Source organism: Macaca thibetana, chromosome 17 (genome assembly GCF_024542745.1).
Source record: "Macaca thibetana thibetana isolate TM-01 chromosome 17, ASM2454274v1, whole genome shotgun sequence".
Lineage (NCBI taxonomy): Eukaryota > Metazoa > Chordata > Mammalia > Primates > Cercopithecidae > Macaca > Macaca thibetana.
Genome location: NC_065594.1, coordinates 52,886,472 through 52,910,803, shown reverse-complemented (window position 1 = coordinate 52,910,803; position 24,332 = coordinate 52,886,472). Strand labels below are relative to the sequence as shown.

Below are 24,332 nucleotides of genomic sequence, written 5' to 3'. Positions count from 1 at the left end.
ACTTACATTCTGTGGTTCAATTAGTTTTTGTTGGTACACTAAGTGCCTGAACAACAATTCTGCCACATGTGTCATTTCAAAGGCCAGAGTTCTTCTAAAAAAGGAACTTTTGAGGTTGCCTTCATATATAAATATCACATGTACACTGTAAAACATTTGTATACATACAAAAAAGCACATTAAAAAAATGTCTTGTCAGGTGTGGTGGCTCATACCTGTAATCCCAACACTTTGGGAGGCCGATGTCAGCAGATCATGAGGTCAGGAGTTCAAGACCAGCCTGACCAACATGGTGAAATCTTGCCTCTACTAAAAACACAAAAATCAGCCTGGCGTGGTGGCACACGCCTGTAACCTGCAGGAGGCTGAGGCAGGAGAATCGCTTGAACCTGGGAGGTGGAGGTTGCAGTAAGCTGAGATTGCGCCACTGCACTTCAGCCTGGGCAACAGAGTGACAGACTCCATCTCAAAAACAAACAAACAAAATCTTCAGAGGAAGACCTAAGTGTCAAAAAAAAAAAAAAAAAAAAAAAAAAAAAAAAAAAAAAAATGTCAGGCTCTTATTTCTCCTCCTCTACATAATAGCACTGTTCCCACTCCATTGCCCAGTTAATGGTAGTTTTGTGTGGCTCGCCTCATACTGCCAATGCATATGGAAACGCTCATCCATCCACCCATCCATCACTGAATTTAATATCAGGGGGAAATACCTACAGTAAGTACTTTCAGCCAAAGGATCTGGATTTAGAAATGTTTTCATTTTAGGTATAAAACCATGAGATTATAAAATGATTAGCTCTTACTTCAAATATTGGCATGGTAAATTCCTTATCAATAAGTTCAGAGAAAATATAAAAAAGTATTCTTAAGGAAAATTGAAAATATTCAAAAGAATAACTACAAATGATGCCTGAAGAGAATCATAGCATGCTAGAATAAAAGGAGTCCAGAACTCTTTTCATTATAACCTCTCACTTAATTTTATAGATAAGAACACACTTGGAACATGTAATGATTTGCCCCAGGTTACCTAGTCGGTTCACATTACTAAGTCTGCATTAGCTTATAGTCTTGATTTGACTTGTTTATAGCATTACCTCTTAGTTTTCATTAGGACATAGCTGAGCTTGTACCTCTTTTGAAAAAAATTTCCCTAATTATTATTTAAAAAGAATTTTATTGTAGAATAAAATAAAAAATCCAGATAAGCAAAAATAAGGAAGGAAGAACTACCCAACTAATATTGAATCTTCTTAATTTTATCACCACTCTATAACCTTATCTGGAGGTACTGGGGAAATCTTATTGTTACTCATGTACTGATTATAGCTGGTATTCCAGGAAATCACAATCAGGTTACTAAGCTAAAGCCAGAAATGTAGAAGGTCAGGGTCAGAAGGAATAGTGCCACTGCCTGGAGCAGAGCAGGATCAGAAAGGCAGATCAGAGAGTGCTGACAGGCTTTAAGTATTCAGCTGTATCTTGTGGTTTTCATCTGACCCTATTTCCTATTAATGTGTATGTATTCAATCTGCTTTCTTCCTATAGATTATAATAGATACAGCATAATGTCTGCCATAATCTCTGCCCACTTTCTGAGCAAAACTTGCCTAGCCATAGCCCTTAATAAACAGTCCTCAGCAGCTGTATTTGGAACTGTGTGACTCCTGCTCACCATTAAGGGCAGCCATTCTGTAGGCTGGGTAATAACCTTAGGAAGTCTTGCCAAAAAGGGGTATCACCCAACAAGAATGAGCTATGGCAATTAGATTTTTAGCCTTGGAAAATACAGGGAGAACTACATTATAAGAGAGTAGATGCAGAAAGGATGTACAGAAACCTATTTCAAGACAAAGGGCTGTGAGCAAGTTAATGAGGAAGTGGAAAATATGAGTAAGCAGAAACTAGGGGAGAAACAAAGAGAAGCTGATGTACTCCAGAGGAAAAGATGCATGGACTCAGCCACCTTGTGTCCAAGCTAGTTAACTGAACCATCCTGTTTTCTCCCGCCTGTCAGCTTAGTCTTCATTACTGCCACACGTATCCTTAAATAATTGTCCCTATTTTATTTTTTGAGGTGGAGTTTCACTCTGTTGCTCAGGCGGGGAGTGCAGTGGTGCCACCGCACCTACGATTCTCCTGCCTCAGTCTTCCAAGTAGCTGGGACTACAGGTATGTGCTACTACACCCAGGTACTTTTTGTATTTTTAGTAGAGACAGGGTTTCACTATGTTGGCCAGCCTGGTCTTGAACTCCTGACCTCAGGTGATCCTCCCACTTCGACTTCCCAAAGTGCTGGGATTAGAGGTGTGAGCCACCACGCCTGCCCAATTGTCCCTTATTTGATCTAAACTGTAACTTTCATTTTTTAAAAAGGGGAGGTTGAATTATATAATCACTAAAAAACTCTTTCATCCTATTAATCTTGAGTAGCATTATCTGCACGTATAATAAAATGACTGAGATCAGAAGTTCTCATATTTGACTGATTATTATACTCATCTCGGGAGTTAAAAAAAATGAAGATTCTGGGGACTCACTGAATCAAAATATCACAGAGAAAATCTTTCTGGTTTTGAGTCTCCATGTTTAGCAGATATAAATCATGTTTCTCCTCAGAAATGAAAGCATGATTGAGAAATCATTTGAAGTAAAACGGAATATTTAATAATGTTACTCCTATTTTAATTCTCTTGCCTTTTAATCTTGATTCTTATTATTTGTTAAAATATATAGTTTTCAATATTTCCTAATTTATTTTCTCTATTTTTAAAAATTGGCACATAACTGTACATATTTATGGTATTTTACCTGCTTTTAATCCAATTTTTTCTTATTTCTTTTTCTTTAATTTCTGTGCACATACATTTTTAGCTAACAATGCATTTCAGTTAATTGATTTCACACTTTATGAGGAATTAGAGCAAAATATACTATCATCTATAAGATAGGTAATATACACATTCAGAAAATGGATTAATGCAAATCCTTCAAGGCCTTTTCATAAAACATATTTGTGGAATCTATTCACTTCATAAATGTGAAAGGAAAAAATTAAGTAAAATACATTTAGTAAGAATCAGGAATATTAAAATTATGAGTTTTAAAAATTGTACTTACAAAGAGTGTTGGTTTAGGTGTAAATATATTGTCTTCATGCTCTTTAGGCACATTCAAAGTCTTTGATTTCTGATTTTCTGTCACATTTTTTGATACTGTTTTAGTGAGAAGTAAGCTGTTCTCAGAATGTTTACTATGCATCGTAACGAGAATCTGTTTCATTGCTGCCAATTCCTGTTGATATATGAAAACAGAAGAAAGTAGCAAGTGTGATTTTTAGCAAGCAGACTAATAATAATATTAAAATACTTTTAAGTAGAAGAAATAATTATACTACACACATAAATTGTGAAAATAAAATAGTAATTACGATCATGCACATGAATCTTATAATAATTAATACTCATTTAATATGATAACTGACAATTACAACATTCTATAGTCCAGTGGTTTCCATGTTTTTCTGCACACTGGAATCACCTGTGGAGCTTCAAATATTGCCAGTGATGACTGTGTCCCAACCCCAGAGGTGGTGAGATAACTGCTGCGGAGTGTGGCCTGGGCTTTGGATTTTTTTTTTTTTTTTAAGATAGGATCTCACTGTCACCTAGGCTGGACTGCAGTGGCATGGTCTCAGCTCACTGCAGCCTCTACCTCCCGGGCTCAAGCCATCCTCCTGCCTCAGTGCCTGAACAGCTGGGACTACAGGCGCACGCCAACACGCCCGGCTAATTTTTTTGTATTTTGGAATTTTTGAAGATCTCAAGTGATTCTAATAGACAAATTTGGGAACCACTGCCATAGTTACCTTCCACTGTAGATGTTCTATATATATTTACTGAGTAGATCATTTAAGCATTTAACTTGTTCTCTTCTTTCTTTTAAACTGTCCCATTTCCTTTGAAGTCTTATATAAAGATGGTAGAGAAAAAGAATCCAATCTTGGCTACTAGTCAGCAGTTGAACACTAAGTTTAATACAGATTCAGGATTTCTTTAGTTGTATTATCCCTTATCCTTTTACAAATGATAAGTGGGGTTGGTTGCAGCTGCCCTTTGAACTAAGCATTAATTGTGATGAACTTTCTGAAGAGATCAAAATTTTCACCCGTTCTTTCTCCCAAGTGTATCTGTCTTTCATATCCATAGACAAATCTTTAGTATATAACACTAGTTAGTGGGTATTTATGATTAATTACTAAATTGATACATCATATAAAAGTAAATGGAGAGATGGCAGGCTAAACTCTCCTTTATCTTTATTTATCAGAACAGAACAGTGGTAGGCTATGTAACAGGTAATTTTTTCCTCTTATTTTATTGTATCTTCATGTCAAAACACAAAAGTTATGGTGATAGAACCATGTTCTGCTCTCTTCTACTAATCTGTTTATAGACACCAGCTCTGTGTTGGAGCAAGTTCCTACAGGCTTTTCTCCTCTGGCTGTCATTAGTTCTATTTAGAACCATCTAACTTGAGTGGGTATCTTAAAGCAGTGTTGCTGAGTTTAAGCCATATAACCTTAATAGATTTTAGGGCCACGACAGGTGTCAGAAGAAACGGTGCCAGAATCCTTTCTCCCTTCTGTAGTAGTGGGCCTGGCTTGGCCAATGTACATGAGAATGCCTATACCTGCAGACATTGCCAATCTGATATATGATTATTTGGGCCATTTGGGGGCTCTTTTTGCTTTCTAGATTATGTTGTTTCATTTATATGCTCCTCTACGGTGAAGTATATAATTATTGATTTGATGTCAGATGGGTATGGTGTTATGGTAGATTTCAGCTCCTATTCTACTTACCAAGATAAGTAGAAGGGAAAGCCTATGAAAAGAAAAACTTTCTATCTGAAAGAACATCTCTTTATTAGCCATAACTTTTGTATCTTTGGCATGAAGATAAAATAACAGCAAAAATCCCCTCCAAAACAATCTAGCAGTATTCTACAGATAAATAAGGTAAAGGGGAGTTTAGTCTCTCATACTTGTTGGGGGAGGCAGGGAGGAAGGGCCAGGTAAGGAGGGAGAAAAGGAAGGAATCCAGAGTGTGGTAAGCAGAGGGTTTTGGCCCCCAAGTGTCCTAGAGGAGGCCATAATTCTGTTTCTCTTTGGCTTCCCTCTGTTGTTGGTATAGAAGCAGTTACAGTAAACAAACCATCCCTGATGTTGGTTAGGAGATTAGAAGGGAAATTCACATCTTTGCTTTACCTAAGATCACCCCGGTTTGGGGTGTTGTCACAGTACCACTTTTATTAAAGTGACTATACAAAAAATATTAGCAGTTTCTGAAATCCAGGCAGAGAACACTTTAAAAGCAGCAAAATTCTGTAAAATTCTTATTAGGATAACACAGCTAGAGTGGGTACCAAAATAACATTTAGAACACATTTTCAATTTTATTATGTTTGGCTTACATAATGATCCAATTTATATCTATGGTAAATTTGAACAAAGAAAATCCCACTTTAATTTCTTTTTTTTTAGAGACAGGGTCTTGCTCTGATGTCCATGCTAGAGTGCTATGGTGTGATTACAGTTCATTCAAGCTATCATACTGCTTCAGCCTCCTGAGTAGCTAGGACTACAGGCGCATGCCACCACACCCAGCTAATTTTTAAATTTTTGGTAGAGATGAGGTCTTACTATGTTGTTCAGGCTGGTCTCTCACTCCTGGCCTCAAGTGATTCTCCAGCCTTGGCCTCCCAAAGTGCTGGGATTATAGACATGAGCCACTGCACCTGGCCAAGCACATGTAGTGGTACTATTTTAGTACGAAGCTATTAGCAAATGACACATCTATTCTTGACACTATTATTGGTTAAACTTAGGCTGCCTAATTTAATTCAATGAGCTTTAGTTTTATAATTGATAAAATGTAAGCTTCTGTTACCTTTTAGGATTTTTGCCAGTCTGGTAAGTGTTTGGGTATGTTTATTTTGCATTCCTTCTACAGCGAAGTTAAGCAGTTTTTTTTTTTTTTTCAGTTGATCACTTTGGCCCATTTTTCTACTGAGTGGTCATTTTTTTTTTTTTTTTTTTTTTTTTGAGACGGAGTCTCACTCTGTCGCCCAGGCTGGAGTGCAGTGGCGCGATCTCGGCTCACTGCAAGCTCTGCCTCCCGGGTTCATGCCATTCTCCTGCCTCAGCCTCCTGAGTAGCTGGGACTACAGGCGCCCGTCACCGCGCCCGGCTAATTTTTTGTATTTTTAGTAGAGACGGGGTTTCACCGTGGTCTCGATCTCCTGACCTTGTGATCCGCCCGCCTTGGCCTCCCAAAGCGCTGGGATTACAGGAGTCATTTTCTTATACCTTTCAAGGAGCTCTTTATATGTTAGGGAAATTAGCCCTTTGTCTTTAATATGAGTGTCAATTTTTCCAGTTTATCTCTTACTTGACTTTGTTTATGACTCCCTTCCCCTTTTTTTGTTATGAAGAACATTTGATTGTGATGTAGCAGAATATGTCAATCTTTTCTTCTATGGTCTTCTCCACGTTTTCTTCCTATATTTTCTTAAGTTACTTTTATGGTTTTTCTTTTCTTTTCTTTTTCTTGAGATGGAGTCTCAATCTGTTGCCCAGGCTGGAGTGCAGTGGCAAGATCTCAGCTCACTGCAACCTCTGCTTCCCGGGTTCAAGCAACTCTCTGCCTCAGCCTCCAGAGTAGCTGGGATTACAAGTGCCTATCACCCTGCCCGGCTAATTTTTGTCTTTTTAATAGAGACGGGGTTTCACCATCTTGGCCAGGCTGGTCTTGAACGCCAGACCTCATGATCCACCCGCCTCGGCCTCCCAAAGTGCTGGGATTACAGGCATGAGCCACTGCACCCGACCTCTTTTCTTTCTCAAACATATAGATCTTTGATCTGTTTAAAGTTTATCCTGGCTTATGGTGAAACATATGAATCCAACAACTGTCCCCTCAAGATGGCTCTCCTATAACAACATCAGGTACTGAATGCCAAATAAGGTACTAAACTGCCATAAGTATATTATTTATTCATGGACTTTAAAACTCTGTTTCCACGGTCTGTCTATTTATGCACCCATGCCACACTATTTTAGTGTTTTTCTCTTTAATGACTGAGGCATTTTTCTGGCTATATTACTGGAGATAGGCGTGGGATCATGCTAAAGGGAAAAATTAGAAAGAACTTTTTTTTTTTTTTGAGATGGAGTCTTGTTCTGTCGCCCAGGTTGGAGTGCAGTGGTGTGATCTCGGCTCACTGAAACCTCTGCCTCCCGGGTTTAAGCAATTCTCTGCTTCAGTCTTCCGAGTAGCTGGGATTACAGGTGCCCACTACCACGCCCGGCTAATTTTTTGTATTTTTAGTAGAGATGGGGTTTCACCATCTTGGCCAGGCTGGTCTTGAACTCCTGACCTCATGATCCACCCACCTTGGCCTCCCAAAATGCTGGGATTATAGGTGTGGGCCACCGCACCTGGCCGCAAGAACTTCTTTATTATATTAAGTGTTCATAGCCATGAAAATATTTGAATATGTCTTACACTGACCTTTTTTGACGTAAATTGTCCTATCCTAATTGATGTTACTATTAACAATGAAATGATCATTATTCATGAGATCCCAATTCACAAACTGACAAAGCAAACAGGAAATAAACAAACATAACGAGCAATAATTAGAAAATATTTCTGTTACTATGAAGAGAAATCCTTTGGTAAGATGAAATCAGTTTGAAGCTCTCTGCTTTGCTTCTAACTTGGTTTGGTTCTTATCCTGTGTCTGGCTTCTGGGCATTGGCTTCATCTCCTATTTCAGATTCCGCTCTCACTGTTTGCATTTGAGTTTGGCGTCTCATTCCCCTACCTTTTGATTCTACTTTCCTCTTCTATAATTATCATTTTTCTGATTGGTCTGTGGGTTTATTTGTAGCATCGTCTCATTATTTGTAAATATTGCTTACTGCAGAGAATGTGACTACAGAAAAGGAAACTGTGATGCTCAAAGCAGAATGTTTTAAGTACTAAGTTCGACTGGATTCTTTTTCTTATACTTTACTGCTCAAAAGTCATGCCATTGATTTAGGTTCCTATTTGTACTTCAACTTTTTTTTTCTCCTCTTTTCAGAGTTTCTGCCCTTTTGTTTTCTCATTGATAGAAACAATGTATGCCTTTTTCCTTATTACCTAATATTATCTAGCCTCTTAATCGTGTTGTTTGCTGAGATCAATTCTGTACTGACTGCTTTTAAGACTTAAATTTCTTTTTATTGTACACTTTGGCAAGTTCCATTATTTCTTGCACTTCCCTCTCTTTCTCTCCCTTCTCCGCCTCCGGCTTCTACCTCCCTTTCTTTCTTTTTGTTGAGACAGGGTCTTGCTCTGTTGCTCAGGCACAAATATGGCTCACTGCAGTGCCTTCACTCCAGGGCTCAAGGGATCCTACTGCTTCAGCCTTCTGAGCCGCTGGCACCACAGGCACCTGCCACTGTCCCCAGCTAACTTTTTAACTTTCTATAGAGACTTTGTTACCCAGGCTAGTCTTGAACTCCTTCCTCCCTCATTCTGTTTGTTATTTGATGGCATACAATTTATTAATGTTCTGAGAGGGCGCTGGTGCTGTAAAAGAAGTGTTGTACTTTCATGGTATTACTGCTCTGTCTTCTAAAATCAAATTTCTGAAAACTCTGATGCCATACTGATTCTTTATTTCCTTGTAGGTAATTTCTTTCTTGCGAGAATCTTCTATGTCCCTTGGCTTTCCATCTTTTTACGCTTTTCTAAGTTTTTGGAGGGTTTCTTAACTTTTCCTATATCCCTCTATTGGCATTTTTACTTATACTTTATTTCATGATTTGGATTTTCATGATTTTTCAAAATATCACCAACTTTTTTTATTTTTATTTTTTGGAGACGGGTTTTGCTCTGTTGCCCAGGCTGGAGTGCAGTGGCACAATCTTGGCTCACAGCAACCTCTGCCTCCTGGGCTCAAGTGATCCTCCCACTTTAGCCTCCTGAGTAGCTGGGACTACAGGCATGCACCAACCATGACCGGCTAATTATTTTTGTATTTTTTTTTTGTAGAAACGGGGTTTTGCCATGTTGCCCAGGCTGAACTCAAGCAATCCACTTGCCTTGGCCTCTCAAAATGTGGGGATTACAGGTATGAGGCACTGTATCTGGCCCACTGTATTTTATATTACGGAAATACTACTTTTCCAAATATTTCTGAATAAATTAATTATAATAATTTGGAAGTTCTTTTCTGATCCAGAATTTGTTTTTCCCTCTGGGAAAGGGGGGCAGTTTATCTGTTTATTGCTATTTTTTTCCTTCTATGCTTTTTCTCCAGTTTCTGATAGTTTTTGGTTGTGTGATCCCATTTATGAATAAAGGACCAGGTCACATGCTTTCTCTCTGCTGTATGGCTTTTTTTTTTTCCTGAGACAAAGTCTGGCTCTATCACCCAGGCTGGAGTGCAATGGTGCGATTTCGGCTTACTGCAACCTCTGCCTCCCAGTCTCAAGCAATCCTCCCATCTCAGCCTCCTTAGCAGCTGGAACTACAGGCATGCGCCACCATGCCTGGCTAATTTATTTTTTATTTTTGTGGAGATGGGGTTTCACCATGTTGCGTAGGCTGGTCTCAAACTTGTGATTGCAAGTCATCTGCCTGCCTCGGCCTCCCAAAGTGGGGCTATTCATCTTAATGACACTGTTGAGTACAATCTCTGTGTACATGGATGCGATCATTTGTGTAGCAGGATTTACCCAAAGGTTCTCGGGCAGAAAGTAAGCTCCCTTCTCAAAATGACAAAATGCAGTGTTCTAATCTAGAGCCTTGTTTCATTCTGGCAATTCTAGCCTATGCCTGGCAGGTGCTTCATTAATTTAGAAAGTTATCTTCAAAATATTTTTAAAATTCTGTTTTAAATTTATAGAAATATTACTTGTTCATTGTAAAATTCAAAAACTGTAAAAGTGCCTTGCCTCAATCCTCTTTTCCTTTTACCACTTGTTTAAGACATTGATTGATTGATTGAGAGAGGGTCTCACTCTGGTGCCCAGGCTGGACTGCAGTGGTGCGATTGTAGCTCACTGCAGCCTCGAACTCCCGAGCTTAAGCTATTTTCCCATCTAGGCCTTACTAAAGCTCTGGGATTAAAAGTGTGAGCCATTGTGCCCAGCTGAGACAGTTTTAAAAAAATTGAGATGGGGGGCTGGACGCGGTGGCTGATGCCTGTAATCCCAGCACTTCGGGAGGCTGAGGCGGGTGGATCACGAGGTCAGGAAATCGAGACCATCCTGGCTAACATGGTGAAACCCCCTCTCTACTAAAAATACAAAAAATCAGCCTGGCGAGATGGCGGGCACCTGTAGTCCCAGCTATTCGGGAGGCTGAGGCAGGAGAATGGCGTGAACCCGGGAGGCAGAGGTTGCAGTGAGCCGAGATCGTGCCACTGCACTCCATCCTGGGTGACAGAGTGAGACTCCATCTCAAAGAAAAGAAAAAAAAATTGAGATGGGGGTCGTCGCCCAGGCTGGTCTTGAATTCCTGGACTCAAGTAATCCACCTGCCTCAGCCTCCCAAAGTGCTGGGATTACAGGCATGAGCTACCAAATCTGGCCAGCTGAAACATTTCAATACTATTCTATAATGTAGTCTGATAAAATCTGATATGCTTTTATACTAACTTTCAGAAAATTAACAGTACATGTTATAATTCTAGTATATCAAATACATAATAAAGTTACTATTACTATATGAATGAACGAACTATTCATTAACATTAACAAATGAAGAACTGCATTTGATTATACAATTGAAACTTGAAATAAAACTAAAAGAAAACTAAATATCAAAAACTATGTTGCAGTGTAATAATTACTTTTCAAACTGAAGAGTTAAGGGCAAGAATGTTCTTGTGAAATTTCCAGATTATGATGATGATGATTGCATAAACAATCTCTATGAGAGAAATACACTGTTCTTTTGAATCCAAAAGCATGTATCTTGGATATTTAACTATTTGCATAAGTGGTAGCATATTCAAACAGCTTAGCTGTACAGCAGCTGCTTAACAGTACTGCATAGTTGATGCCAATAAATTGCTGAAAGTTGTAAACTCTGCAAAGATGTAGGCAAGGGGACACATAGATAGCATTTCTGGATGAAAATAACTTTGACAAGCATAATGCAAACTATGTGCTCCACTGGAGGTTAAATGGAAATGCTTTCATATAGGAATAAAAATGCATCGTGACTAGTAAGTCATATAACTCTGTGCATCTCTCTTGAAGTAACACAAGGTAAAACCAGCCTTGTTTTAAACCAAATACATATATATTTTGGATATTATATATGTATTTATTTATTTATTTATTTGAGACGGAGTCTTGCTCTGTTGCTCAGGCTGAAGTGCAGTGGCATGATCTTGGCTCACTGCAACCTCCATCTCCCAGGTTCAAACGATTCTCCTGCCTCAGTCTCCTGAGTAGCTGGGATTACAGGCATGTGCCACCACACCCGGCTAATTTTTGTGTTTTCAGTACTGACGGGGTTTTACCATGTTGGCCAGGCTGGTCTCAAACTCTTGACCTTGGGTAATCCACCCACCCTGGCCTTCCAAAGTGCTGGTATTACAGGTGTGAGCCACTGTGCCCGGCTTTAAACTTCATTTAAAAGGGTTTATTTTATTTTATTTTATTTTATTTTGAGGTGGAGTCTCGCTCTGTCACTCAGGCTGGAGTGTAGTGGCACGATCTTGGCTCACTGCAACCTCTGCCTCCCAGGTTCAAGCGATTCTCCTGCCTCAGCCTCCCGAGTAGCTGGGACTACAGGTGCACGCCACCACGCCTGGCTAATTTTCGTATTTTTAGTAGACAGGGTTTCACCATGTTGGCCAGGCTGGTTCGAACTCCTGGTCTCAGGTGATCCACCTGCCTCGGCCTCCCAAAATGCTGTGATTACAGGTGTAAGCTACTGCGCCTGGCCCTTTTTTTTTTTTTTTTTTTGAGAAGGAGTCTTGCTTGGTTGCCCAGGCTGGAATGCAGTGGTGCAATCTCTGCTCACTGCAACCTCTGTCTCCTGGGTTCAAATGATTCTCCTGCCTCAGCCTCCAGAGTAGCTGGGACTACAGGTGTGTGCCACCACGCCCAGCTAATTTTCATATTTTTAGTGTACACGAGGTTTCACCATGTTGGCCAGGCTGATTTTGAACTCTTGACCCCGAGTGATCCACCTGTATCAGCCTCCCAAAGTGCTGGGATTACAGGCATAAGCCACTGTGCTTGGCTGCGTATTTTTTTAATAAAGCATTTTATGATGGAAATTTTCAATGACACAAAAATGGAGGGGACAGAATACTGAGTCCCCAGTTTCCACTGCCCAACTTCAATGATCAACATTTTGTCAATATTTTCTTTTCTAAAATAGTGTTCCTGAGATATAATTCACATACCACACGGTTAATCCACTTGAAGTGTATAATTCAATAGTTTTTAGTATATTCACGGACACATGCAACAATTACCACAATTTTAAAACATTTCCATCATCTCAAAAAAACAAAAACAAAAACAAACCAAAACCCAAGAAACTCTGATTGCTTTAACCATATGCTTCTATCATGCCATGCCCCCACCACTCTAGCCCTAAGCTGTCACTAATCAATCTACTTTTTGTCCTTGTAGAATTCCCAGTTCTAGACAGTTCACATGAATGGAATCATATACTGTCTGTTTTTTTTTGTGACTGGCTTCTTTCACTTAGTATAATGTTTTTAAAGTTCATCCATGTTGTAACATCTATCCTTCCTTCCTTCTATGGCAAAATCATATTCCACTGCATGGATATACCAAGTTTTGTTTACTCATCAGCTGAAGGACATTTGGGTTATTTCCACTTTTTGGTTACTATGAATAATGTTGCACTCATAAACACTGACACATTTTGAAACAGTGAAAAGTTTTGTGTGTAAATTTTTGTGTGGATACATTTTAATTTCATTTGTGTACATACCTGGGTGTAGTGCTGCTGGGTTATATGTATGTAACTCTATGTTTAATTGTTTGAGGAACTACCATGATGTTTTGTCAACACTGTTTTATCTATTTCCTTACCAGATTTTCCCCCGATATATACGTACACATATTCTAGATCTCAGATAATTTTTCTTTTTCTTTTCTTTTTTCTTTTTTTTTTGAGATGGAGACTCACTCTGTCACCCAGGCTGGAGTGCAGTGGCATGATCTCCGCTCAGTGCAACCTTCCCCTCCTGGGTTCAAGCGATTCTCCTGCCTCAGCCTCCCGAGTAGCTGGGATTACAAGGGTGTGCCACCACTTCTGGTTACTTTTTGTATTTTTAGTAGAGACAGGGTTTCACCATGTTGGCCAGGTTGGTCTTGAACTCCTGACCTCAAGCAATCTGCCCGCCTCAGCCTCCCAAAATGCTGGGATTAGAGGTGTGAACCACCGTGCCTGGCCTCAGATAATTTCACTTGTAAATACTTCAGTGGGAATTCTTAACAGATAAATATTTTTTAAAATAGCAAAATATCATTATCCTATTTAACACAATTAAAAATAGTTTAAAAGAAAATATAACTTTAATTCAAAATCATCCATTCTATACTCTAAGTGCTCAACAAGAATTTTAAACTATTATTAAAGCAAATTTAATGTATTTTTTTTTAAAGTTACTTTGAATGCAATACCACTATACTCCAAATAAAGGACAAAACAGATTTTGTACGGCAAACTGTAGAAGAGTATTAACATCTGCAACTGCAAACTGCTGTTATCTACAGCCTCTCCATCTCCCTAACTACTTGCTTCCACTTATAGGGTAACATCACCCTGGGATTGTCTCTTTGCCTCAAAAGAAGTATATACAAATTTTAGGTCTGGAGGGAGGAAGAGAGGGGACAGAAGTGAATGTTCACTAAGTATCTACAATGTACCAGGCTTTGTGCTGAGTATCTTACATTATAATAATTTAACTCACCCTCAAATACTAAGAGGTAGATATTACTATTAGATATTACTTGAATTTTGATATTACTTTAATTTTGAAGAGAAGAAACTGAGGCTTCAAAGACTCAAGAAGGGCTGGGCATGGTGGCTCACGCCTGTAATCCCAGCACTTCGGGAGGCAGAGGCGGGCGGATCACGAGGTCAAGAGATTGAGACCATCCTGGCCAACATGGTGAAACCCCATCTCTACTAAAAATAATTAGCCAGGCGTGGTGGCGGGTGCCTGTAGTCCCAGCTACTTGGGAGGCTGAGGCAGGAGAATCACATGAACCCGGGAGGTGGAGGTTGCAGTGAGCTGAGATCGCACCACTGTGCTCCAGCCTGGCGATAGAGCGAGACTCTGCCTCAAAAAACAAACAAACAAACAAAAAAACTCAAGAAGGCCGGGTGTGGTAGCTCACGCCTATAATCCCAGCACTTTGGGAGGCCAAGGCAGGTGGATTGCTTGAGTCCATGAGTTTGAGACCAGCCTGGGCAACACAGCAAGACCCCTTCGCAAAAAAAAAAAAAAGGAAAAAAAATTCTAAATAAAAATAAATAATAAAAAGAAGGCTCAAGAAAATTAACCATGTTCATTTAGCTACTAAGAAGTGAAACAGCATTCAAATTACATAAGGTCTTTCTGGGGTCAAAGCTATCATTATACAATAATGCAGATACCTTCTATTAAGGTCTGTGACACACAAAATTTCAGATTTAGAAGAGATCTTCAAGTTATTTAACCCAGTCTCTCTATACAATTAAGAAATCCCCTCTGACTCTATGGCCACCTAGCCCAGGCTTTAAAAATGAAGACAAATTAGTTATTAATCTAGGTTTTCCTTACTCAACTATAAAACCAAAACACTCCCATTTCAAAAAAAAAAGGAGTAGAACAACAAAACAGGATGTGTCTCCTCATAGCTTCTAGCCTGCGGTTTAATTGTGGACTTTGGAGACATGTATAACAAGTCTCTTACTGCCTGTTTTACGTGCCTACTTTGAATTTCTTATCTGTCACTAAGTCTTATCTTCTCTAAACATCCTCAGTTTCATTCATCTCTCTTATGACTGAAAAGAATTCTTTCATCATCCTGTTTTCCTTACATTGAAAGTTTTTGGGCCTAGAATGGAAGAAAGAAAGAAGTACTGACTAGAGCAGAGCAGGGTATCTACTTCTTATTCTAATACATTTAAGATGACAGAAACATTTTTGGAGCTATACCCTGTCTATGACTGAAGGCTTATTGAGAGCTCATGCTTTTACACGAATGATAGCAAATGAGAGACAAGTGGGCTGTTACAGCTTCCAGGACATAACTAATTACCTGAAACATTCTTGCACAATCATGGACATGATCTTAGGGTAATTCTCAACAGTGATCCAGAGAGAAGCTATTATTAACATACTGAAGTAGGTTCCTGAATTAAAATCTACTGCTATTGTTGACTTAAAACAGGAGTGTGGGAACCTTGATTCTGTTCTGATTGGTTTGCTCAGACCCTTTTGCGCATCTCATTACTGATTACCCTGGACTTCTCACTACTTGGCCTGCTCTGCTTTCTGACATTCATGTTCTCTTGATGCCTGGCTTTGTGACCAAGTGCAATTGCTTTCCCTTCTATTAACAGTAGTCATCTGGTTGCTGTCTAGTTTCTGGCCTTAACCTTTTTATTAAAATTTTTTTTTCTTTTTTGTTTTTGAGATAGGGTCTCACTCTTGCCCAGGCTGGAGTGCAGTGGTACAAGCACAGCTCACTACACCCTTGAACTCCCGGGCTCAAGTGATCCTTCCACCTCAGCCTCCCATGAAGCTGGGACTATAGGCACGAGCTACCACATTTGGCTAATTATTTATTAAAAAAATTTTTTTTATAGAGACGGAGTCTCATTATGTTGACCAGGCTAGTATACAACTCCTGGGCTCCAAGCAATCCTTCTGCCTCAGCCTCCCAAAGTGCTGGGATTATAGGTGTGAGCCACTGTGCTGGACCCTGGCCTTTACTATTTCAGTATTATCTGATGGGTTTTGATTCATATTCTCGTTGATTTTCAGCATCAACTTCAGACTTTAAACCCTATCCTCCACTTAGAGCACTCATTTTCAGAGTATGACTCACTCCAGTGCCTGTACGTTCTCCATGCTGTATTCCAGCCTTCTCTTAGTGTCAGCTCCTTGATATGGGATCAGTGACTAAGTTTACAGCAAGATTTTGCCAATATGGTATCTAACAGAATTATGACTATAATTATCTCATATAATTGTTAATATTGTCTCCTGGCCACCAAATATTTTCAGAGATTTATTTTACAGTTTTGTAGTTTTTGTGTGTGTGTGTGTCTCCTTACGTCTCGGAATTGTTTGGTTTGTTATAAGCTGCTACTATTCTAAGACAGTCATACAAGCACAGGGTTAGAAATGATAGCAAGAGAAGTCATTTATTTGTTCCTTACTGATAAAAAAAGGTCCGAGAAATGTACTTATAATTTAACAGAAAACATATCACAAGCTTCTAAAATGCAGTGGGAAAATACACATTTCATTCTTAAAAAAAAAAAACCCTAAAAAATGCTAGGTCTATATGTTACATAATAGATGTGAAAATGTGATATAAAATGTTAAAAGGGTATATATGCACAGATAAAATATTTTTATGATGAGCTACTAATATATTGGGTCACACAAGACTGAACTTCACTTGTAGTATACAACAAAGATATTTATAATTTAAAAGAAGATAATGAAAAGATTAAAGAAGAAATCAAAATACTTAAAAAAACCAAAACAATTTTGACATAGTTCTATTAGGATCTATACAAGTCTATATAAACATAATGGTCCAGAGAGCACAGTCTAAAAGAAATTCAAATGTCTTTTACACAACTCAAAACTGAGGAGAATTAACATTTTACAGAATGAACAACTGTGATTCAGCTGCTGCCTCTGTGAAATGGGTGGTGAGACTGAGTTGTTGTGAGGCTTAAATAAAATAAATGAATATAAAAAACTACAAGGTAATATATCATTATTAAACAAACTTATTATTTACTGAAAATTATGTATTTTGGGTAAAAAGCCTAATTCCCTCTTGAATACTAGAAAACAAAAGGCCAATTTTCAACAGAGAAGACTAATTTAAAACTTTTCCTTTCTCTGATTCCTTAATCCCAGATACACTTATTTGAAAGCAATTTGTAACTGGTTCCTAAGTAGGGCAGTATAACATAATTCATCTGAAAGCATTTTAGAGTTTGATAGAAAAATATTATAAAAATTCAAGATATATTCTTAGTGTCAATACAATAGCTTTAGCTTTATCATACATAAAGTATGTGTGTAAATTCAACATTTGCAGTATTTTTTGCAACATTTTATTACCTAAATTTCCTCAGACCTGAATTCACACATCCTCACATGGAAAAAAAGCTTTCTAAAACTTTATAGGGAAAATATGACTTGTATCATACATGTGTGTTTTTGGTTTTCACTATAATAATTATCTTTCTTTAAAATACTTATTTATATCCAACAAATCAAAAACAATTTAACTTGAAGAGCACCACTATGATAAGAAATGTATGTATGAATCTGAGAAAGAAGCATATTTTCAATTAAAGAAAAATTAATTTACCCACTCAGTAGTTTTTTTTTTCTTTTTTTAAGCATGCTGACTCTAAAATTTAACTACATAGGTACGTAAGAAAAACATGTAAAAAGATACTCTTAAGAAAATTTCAAAGCAGTTAGGTATGAACCAAAAGAGTGACACACATAAAGAAAAATGTAATTTGTTGGAACTTCTTATGAAGTGGATTGCCTAAGGGGCACTTGGGATGCTGAAATGTCCCTGAAATCTTCCGAGAAATCGCAAAGAACATATGAGTTAGAATCCGGGAACATAAACATACCATCAGAGAATGATAATTATACTGTCATTTCACTTTCAAGAAACCTGGCTAACTGCAGGGTTTGTTTTCTTTTCATTATGTGACATATAGTGCTGTAAGAAGAAAGTTATCCAGGATAATAAGAATTAGTGTAACATTCAGGTAAGCATGGGGCCTTGCACATTCTAAGTACTTAGTAAGGAGTGGTTGATTAATTCTGGTTAAATACTAACTGAAATGACTGTGGGCCCTGAGAGATGTTATTGGCAAAACCACTGCAATGAGAGGGTAGAAGACATCCCAGGTCTCAGAAACAAATTTTTCTTTTTTCTTTGATACAGTCTCACTTTGTTGCCCAGGCAGGAGTGCAGTGGTGCAATAATGACTCACTGCAGCCTTGACTTCCTGGGCTTAAAGGATCCTCCCACAACAGCCAACCAAGTAGCTGGGTCTACAGGTTTGTGCCACCATGCTAGGGGTCTTGCTTTGTTGCCCAGGCTGGTCTCAAATTTCTAGACTCAAGTAATCCTCCTACCTTGGCCTCCCAAAGTGATGGGATCAGAGGCCTGAGCTACCCTGCCCAGCCAAAACAGATGTTTTATATTCTACAAATATATATTATTCTATATAAGTGTGATAACCATAGAGGTTGCTGTGCCTATAACTACCATCTCCAAGGTTTTAGGAAGTAGCTCTACTGCAGACAAACCTTTCGGATATGACTTCCTATGGCCTACTTTCAGATAGATCTCTAAAACTGCTCTTGGATACAGGAGAGCTTCTGTGCTTTCTTCAGCTAAAATAGTATCAGTATCAGAGTGACACTTATTTTTTGATGACAGTTTCTAAAGCTTTCTATTTGACAGCTTTATATTATTGAAGATTGAGAAGAACCATTAGTTTAACAAACATTTGAATGAGTACTTATTATCTGCTAAATATTGTGCTAAAGGCTAAGACACAAAAAGGAATTTGTCAATCTAATGGGTAAGACAGATGCATAATCACACAGTAATATGAACATTAACAGAAATATTTAAAAAGTTATAGGAATGAGGTAGAAAAGGGTGTATTTTTCTTTCCTGAGTTAGGGAGGGCTTCAAAGGACAGATAATTTTTTTAATTTTTAGTGTTTTTTTAGATAGGGTCTAGTCTGTTACCCAGCCTGGACTGTAGTGGTGCGATCACCACTCACTAAAGCCTCAACCTCTCAGGTCCAAGCAATCCTCTCACCTCAGCTTCCTAAGTAGCTGGGATGTGTACCACTATGCCTGGCTAATTTTCATATTTTTTGTAGAGACAGTTTCACCATGTTGCCCAGGCTGGTCTTGAACTCTTGAGCTCAAGCGATCTGCCTTTCTTGGCCTTCCTAAGTGCTGGGTACAGGTAGGAGCCACCGTGCCCAGTCTCAAATGATAGATAAGTAAATACCACTAAACCTATAAACTTACTTCTGTTTTCACATAATTCTTTTTTCTACTCTTCAAAATGGAAAAGGTAACACTGGTGGTCTAAAGCTGATTCCCATGACTTTGCTATGAATCTCCTCCTTTCCTATCACTTTTGTTCAACTGATTATCCCTTTCTTTTTTGTACTTTTTTTTTTTTTTTTTTTTTTTTTTGAGACGGAGTCTCGCTCTGTCGCCCAGGCTGGAGTGCAGTGGCCGGATCTCAGCTCACTGCAAGCTCCGCCTCCCGGGTTCACGCCATTCTCCTGCCTCAGCCTCCCGAGTAGCTGGGACTACAGGCGCCCACAACCGCGCCCGGCTAATTTTTTGTATTTTTAGTAGAGACGGGGTTTCACCATGGTCTCGATCTCCTGACCTTGTGATCCGCCCGCCTCGGCCTCCCAAAGTGCTGGGATTACAGGCGTGAGCCACCGCGCCCGGCCTCTTTTTTGTACTTTTAATGTCTCTATTTTGCTTCTTCCTGTCACTATTTAAATTAGGTAATCTCTAGCTTTGAGAGGCAAAAGCTCTTTTTTTTTTTTTTTTTTTGAGACAGAGTCTTGCTCTGTCACCCAAGATGGAGTATAGTGGCATGATCACAGTTCACTGCAACCTCCACCTCCTGGGTTCAAGTGATTCTCCTGGCGCAGGCTCCCGAGTAGCGGGGACTACAGGCTTCTGCCACCACGCCCGGTGAATTTTTTTGTTTTTAGTACAGATGGGGTTTTACCATGTTGGCCAGGTTGGTCTCGAACTCCTGGCCTTAAGGGATCCACCCACCTCTGTCTCCCAAAGTGTTGGGATTACAGGCGTGAGCCACCGTGCTTGGCCTAGTAAAAGCTCTTGATCTCATGCCCCTTCCTCAATTGTCCTATCTTTTCTTCTTCAAATATTCTAAGGACTGCCTATTTTTCATGGCAATCTGCTTTTTAGCTCCAGCTCCACTGGAACTGCTTTAGCATCTTCTTCTTTTTTTTTTTTTTGGACAGGGCTCTGACTCTGCCACCCAGGCTGGAGTGCAGTGGTACAATCTTGGCTCACTGCAACCTCCACCTCCTGGGCTCAAGCAATTCTCCCAGATCTTCCCACCTCAGCCTCCCAAGTAGCCGGGACTACAGGTGCATGCCCTCAAGCCTGGCTAATTTATGTATCTTTTGTAGAGATGGGATATTGCCATGTTGGCCAGGCTGGTCTTGAACTCCTGAGCTCAAGTGATCTGCCTGTCTCAGCCTCCCCAAGTGCTGGGATTACAGGCATGAGCCACCATGCCCAGCCCTTTAGCGTCCTATTAAATCCAAATCACTCTTTTTAAAAAATCTTTCTTTGGGCCGGGCGCGGTGGCTCAAGCCTGTAATCCCAGCACTTTGGGAGGCCGAGACGGGCGGATCACGAGGTCAGGAGATCGAGACCATCCTGGTTAACATGGTGAAACCCCGTCTCTACTAAAAAAAAAAAAAATACAAAAAACTAGCCGGGCGAGGTGGCGGACGCCTGTAGTCCCAGCTACTCGGGAGGCTGAGGCAGGAGAATGGCGTGAACCCGGGAGGCGGAGCTTGCAGTGAGCTGAGATCCGGCCACTGCACTCCAGCCTGGGTGACAGCGCGAGACTCCGTCTCAAAAAAAAAAAAAAAAAAAAAATCTTTCTTTGGCCTGACCTCTTGAGAGCACATGTCACTGCGGACAATGGCTCTGTTATGAATGCTTCTCCCTGGGCTTTAGGGACTCTACTCTCTTCCTGATGCTCCTCACTGATGCTGGTCACTCCTCACTCTTCTTTGTGTAAACACTTTTTCCTATGCCCTTCCCTTAAATGCTGGTAGTTATCACGATTCTGTCACAAGTCTTCTTCTGTTCTCACTCTATATAGTCTCACTGGTTCATTTTCTCTATTTCTATGTAAAGTAACATCTTTATGTTGTGACTTTCAAATTTCTATCACCAGATGAATTCTCTTTCTTGGGCACAAGAAACTACATTTCCAACTCTCTAGTGTATATATCCACTTAGATATTTTCTTAAACTTTTCTTCCCCAAATTCTTTCTTCTAGGTTCTTCGTAGCACCACTAAAGACACAAGCCAAAAACCTAGGCATCAATTCTCATTCGTCCTCTCTTAATCAGTCCCTAATGTACTCAATCACCAAGCCCTGTGATTATGCTTCTTAAAAAGCTTTCAAATCGGTCTATTTTTGTTTTACCTCATCATCACCAATCTAGTTCAAGACACCACCATCACTCACTGAAATACTGGAATAGCTTCCTAAATGGTGTTCTTCCCACTGCCCTTATACAGCTCCAAGAGCCATGAGAAAAGGGCTTCTTACAACTGAACTCAGTATTCTATTAGGCATTTGGCTGATGAAGGATGCTTTTCTTACTCTCAAAAGCTTATATTCTAAGGACACATGGATAAAATATACACAAAGAAAAGCAGAATTAGAATTTCCAAAGGTAATCAGTAAATCTTGTTTCATTAAGGCAAAGATGAATGGATAAAAACAGATGAAAACTAAATGCAATTAATGAAGACTACCGAGTGATAAGCTCAAGCTAGAAGCCATTTTAAGGAGTCACATTTCTTTTTTTTTTTTTTAAAGACAGTCTTGCTGTCACTCAAGCTGGAGGGCCGTGATGTGATTATAATTCACTGCAGCCTTAACCTCCTGGGCTCAAGCTATCTCTCTGCTTCAACTTCCCTAGTAGCTGGGAACACAGACGTGCACCACCATGCCCAGCTAAATTCTGATTTTTTTGTGAAGATGGGGTCTTGCTAGGTTGTCCAGGCTGGTCTTGAACACCTAGCCTCAAGCGTTCCTCCCACCTTGGCCTTTTTGAGTGCTGGGATTACAAGTGTGAACCACTGCATTGGGCCTGAAATCACATTTCTCATACTCGAAATCTTTTCAAAATGAATGGTTTATTTGAAGTCCTGCTACTGTTATCTAAAAGTAAGATCCTATCAGTTTATCTTTTCTGTTTACCTCTTTTTAATATCTAATTACTTAAGGTTTATATTTTATTTACACCTAAGAGGTCTTAATCTGAGTACAAGTGAAGACATTTTAGAGTAAGATAGATTACAACCCACCTGAAGGAAACAGATAAAGTTATTCTGAGGTTTCAAAAGCGAAAGAGGAAAAAAAAGATTATAACACCTGGTACAAGATATTCAGCTCTGAGTTTTCTGGCAATGAAGACAAAAAGGAAACACATTAAATTACAAAGTTTTCATTTTATGAAAACAAGAAAGAGGAATATAACTTCATGCCCAGAGGAAAAAATTTTCCTGGAATATAAGCAATAATTCATCATGAGTTTTTTTTCTGTCTAAATGAGACTAAGGAAAAAGAACATTAGTTTTGTTTTGGGGAAAAAAATGAATTACTTTTAGTTTTGACTATGTAATCACAGTCGAGTTATTTAACTCTTATCAGCATCAGTTTCATCTCTAACAATGAGGATAATGATATTTATCAGTGGACTGTAGTAAAGATTAGATTATGTCATTTATGTGGATGTACTTAGTAGACTGCCTTAAATAGTTTTACAAAACCAAGAGAGATCACACTTTGTTTTGATCTTCTACAAAAGCAGAAGACATGACATTAAATTGTTCTTTAATAAAAGAAATTCTGTGAGGAGAGATATTTTGCCCTTTTCCCCTCTGCTTTATGAACATTTTACTGAATATAGGGACAAAACCTGGAGAATTTAGAATGGAGAAGTGTGGGCAGGTATAGGCTCTCAATTCAATTTATGCACATTTTAAAGTTAGTATTTGTTGTGTAAATCCTTTAACCATTTACCCAACCCAGTTGAGCTTTGTAGTATGAAAAGTCAACCTAAAATATCCTATTTCTCTCTATACCCACCTGCTCTTCACATTATATCATTCTGAAATTAGTAGTCTAATATATTTTCTCTCAAAGAAAGTTAAGACTAAAAACCACCAAATATACCACTCATAGTTCAAGAAATACACAATTGTAAGATATCAATACACATTCCTGGAAACTGTCACACCACATCCTAACTCTTAATATGAGAGAAGATACTTTTAAGCTAATATATTTGAGCTAACACTAATATAGGAAATAAAAACTCTCTGTGGTCATGCCCCAAATGTTTTTGAATTGTCAACCTAGAATTGTCCTACTTGTTTTTTCTGTTTAATACATATTTTGGAATTATGTAAATGAACTGGTGATCTTACTTCATATTACATGAACACATACAGCCTACTCAGAACTAAGTGACACTGCTAAAAAAAGTTAGAGCTAGGCTGGGTGCAGTGGCTCATGCCTGTAATCCCAGCACTTTGGGAGGCTGAGGCAGGCAGATTGCCTGAGGTTAGGAGTTGGAGACCAGTCTAGCCAACATGGTGAAAACCCATCTCTACTAAAAATACAAAAAAATTAGCCAGGCGTGGTGGCGTGTGCCTGTTAATCCCAGCTACCTGGGGGGCTGAGGCAGGGGAATTGCTTGAACCAGGGATGTGGAGGTTGCAGTGAGCTGAGATAGTGCCACTGCACTCCAGCCTGGGTGACAGAGCAAGACTCCATCTCAAAACAAAACAAAACGAAACAACGTTAGAGCAAGAGCTGTCCCATGCAAAAAAGAAAATAAGAAACTTGAAAAGGTTCATTTGGTCTCTTTTCGAATCACTCATTTACACTGCCCAAATTTAACTGATTAAAACCATGACTGGTATCAGATAATTTTCCCAGGGTCTTGACCAGGGTGAGGCAAGCTAGTGGCCTTAGGTAGAGGCAGTGGCTCCCAGGGGCCATCCATGCTCTTTGCCCACTCTGAGAGTAGGCACCTCCTTACATCATATGTCCTAGATGCCTTGCTTGCCTCACCCTAGTCCCAGCTCTGATTTTCATTTTCAAAAAAATATCAGAATTATTCTTATCCAACAGTTATCTATTGACTATTATGAGGACATGATCCTCCGAAC

General features: G+C 39.1%; 1 protein-coding gene across 4 annotated transcripts in view; it reads right to left on the bottom strand.

The window, feature by feature from the left end:
* PIBF1 (progesterone immunomodulatory binding factor 1) overlaps nucleotides 1–24,332 on the bottom strand; it is a 238,717-nt gene that overhangs the window by 14,685 nt on the left and 199,700 nt on the right. For 3 of the 4 annotated variants that reach the window (XM_050766982.1, XM_050766981.1, XM_050766983.1), the window contains one exon: nucleotides 3,121–3,294. In XM_050766982.1, coding sequence (XP_050622939.1) covers nucleotides 3,121–3,294 — 174 coding nt within the window. Of the gene's footprint in view, nucleotides 1–3,120; nucleotides 3,295–24,332 lie in introns of those variants that run through there. The other variant, XM_050766984.1, reaches the window with a different exon arrangement.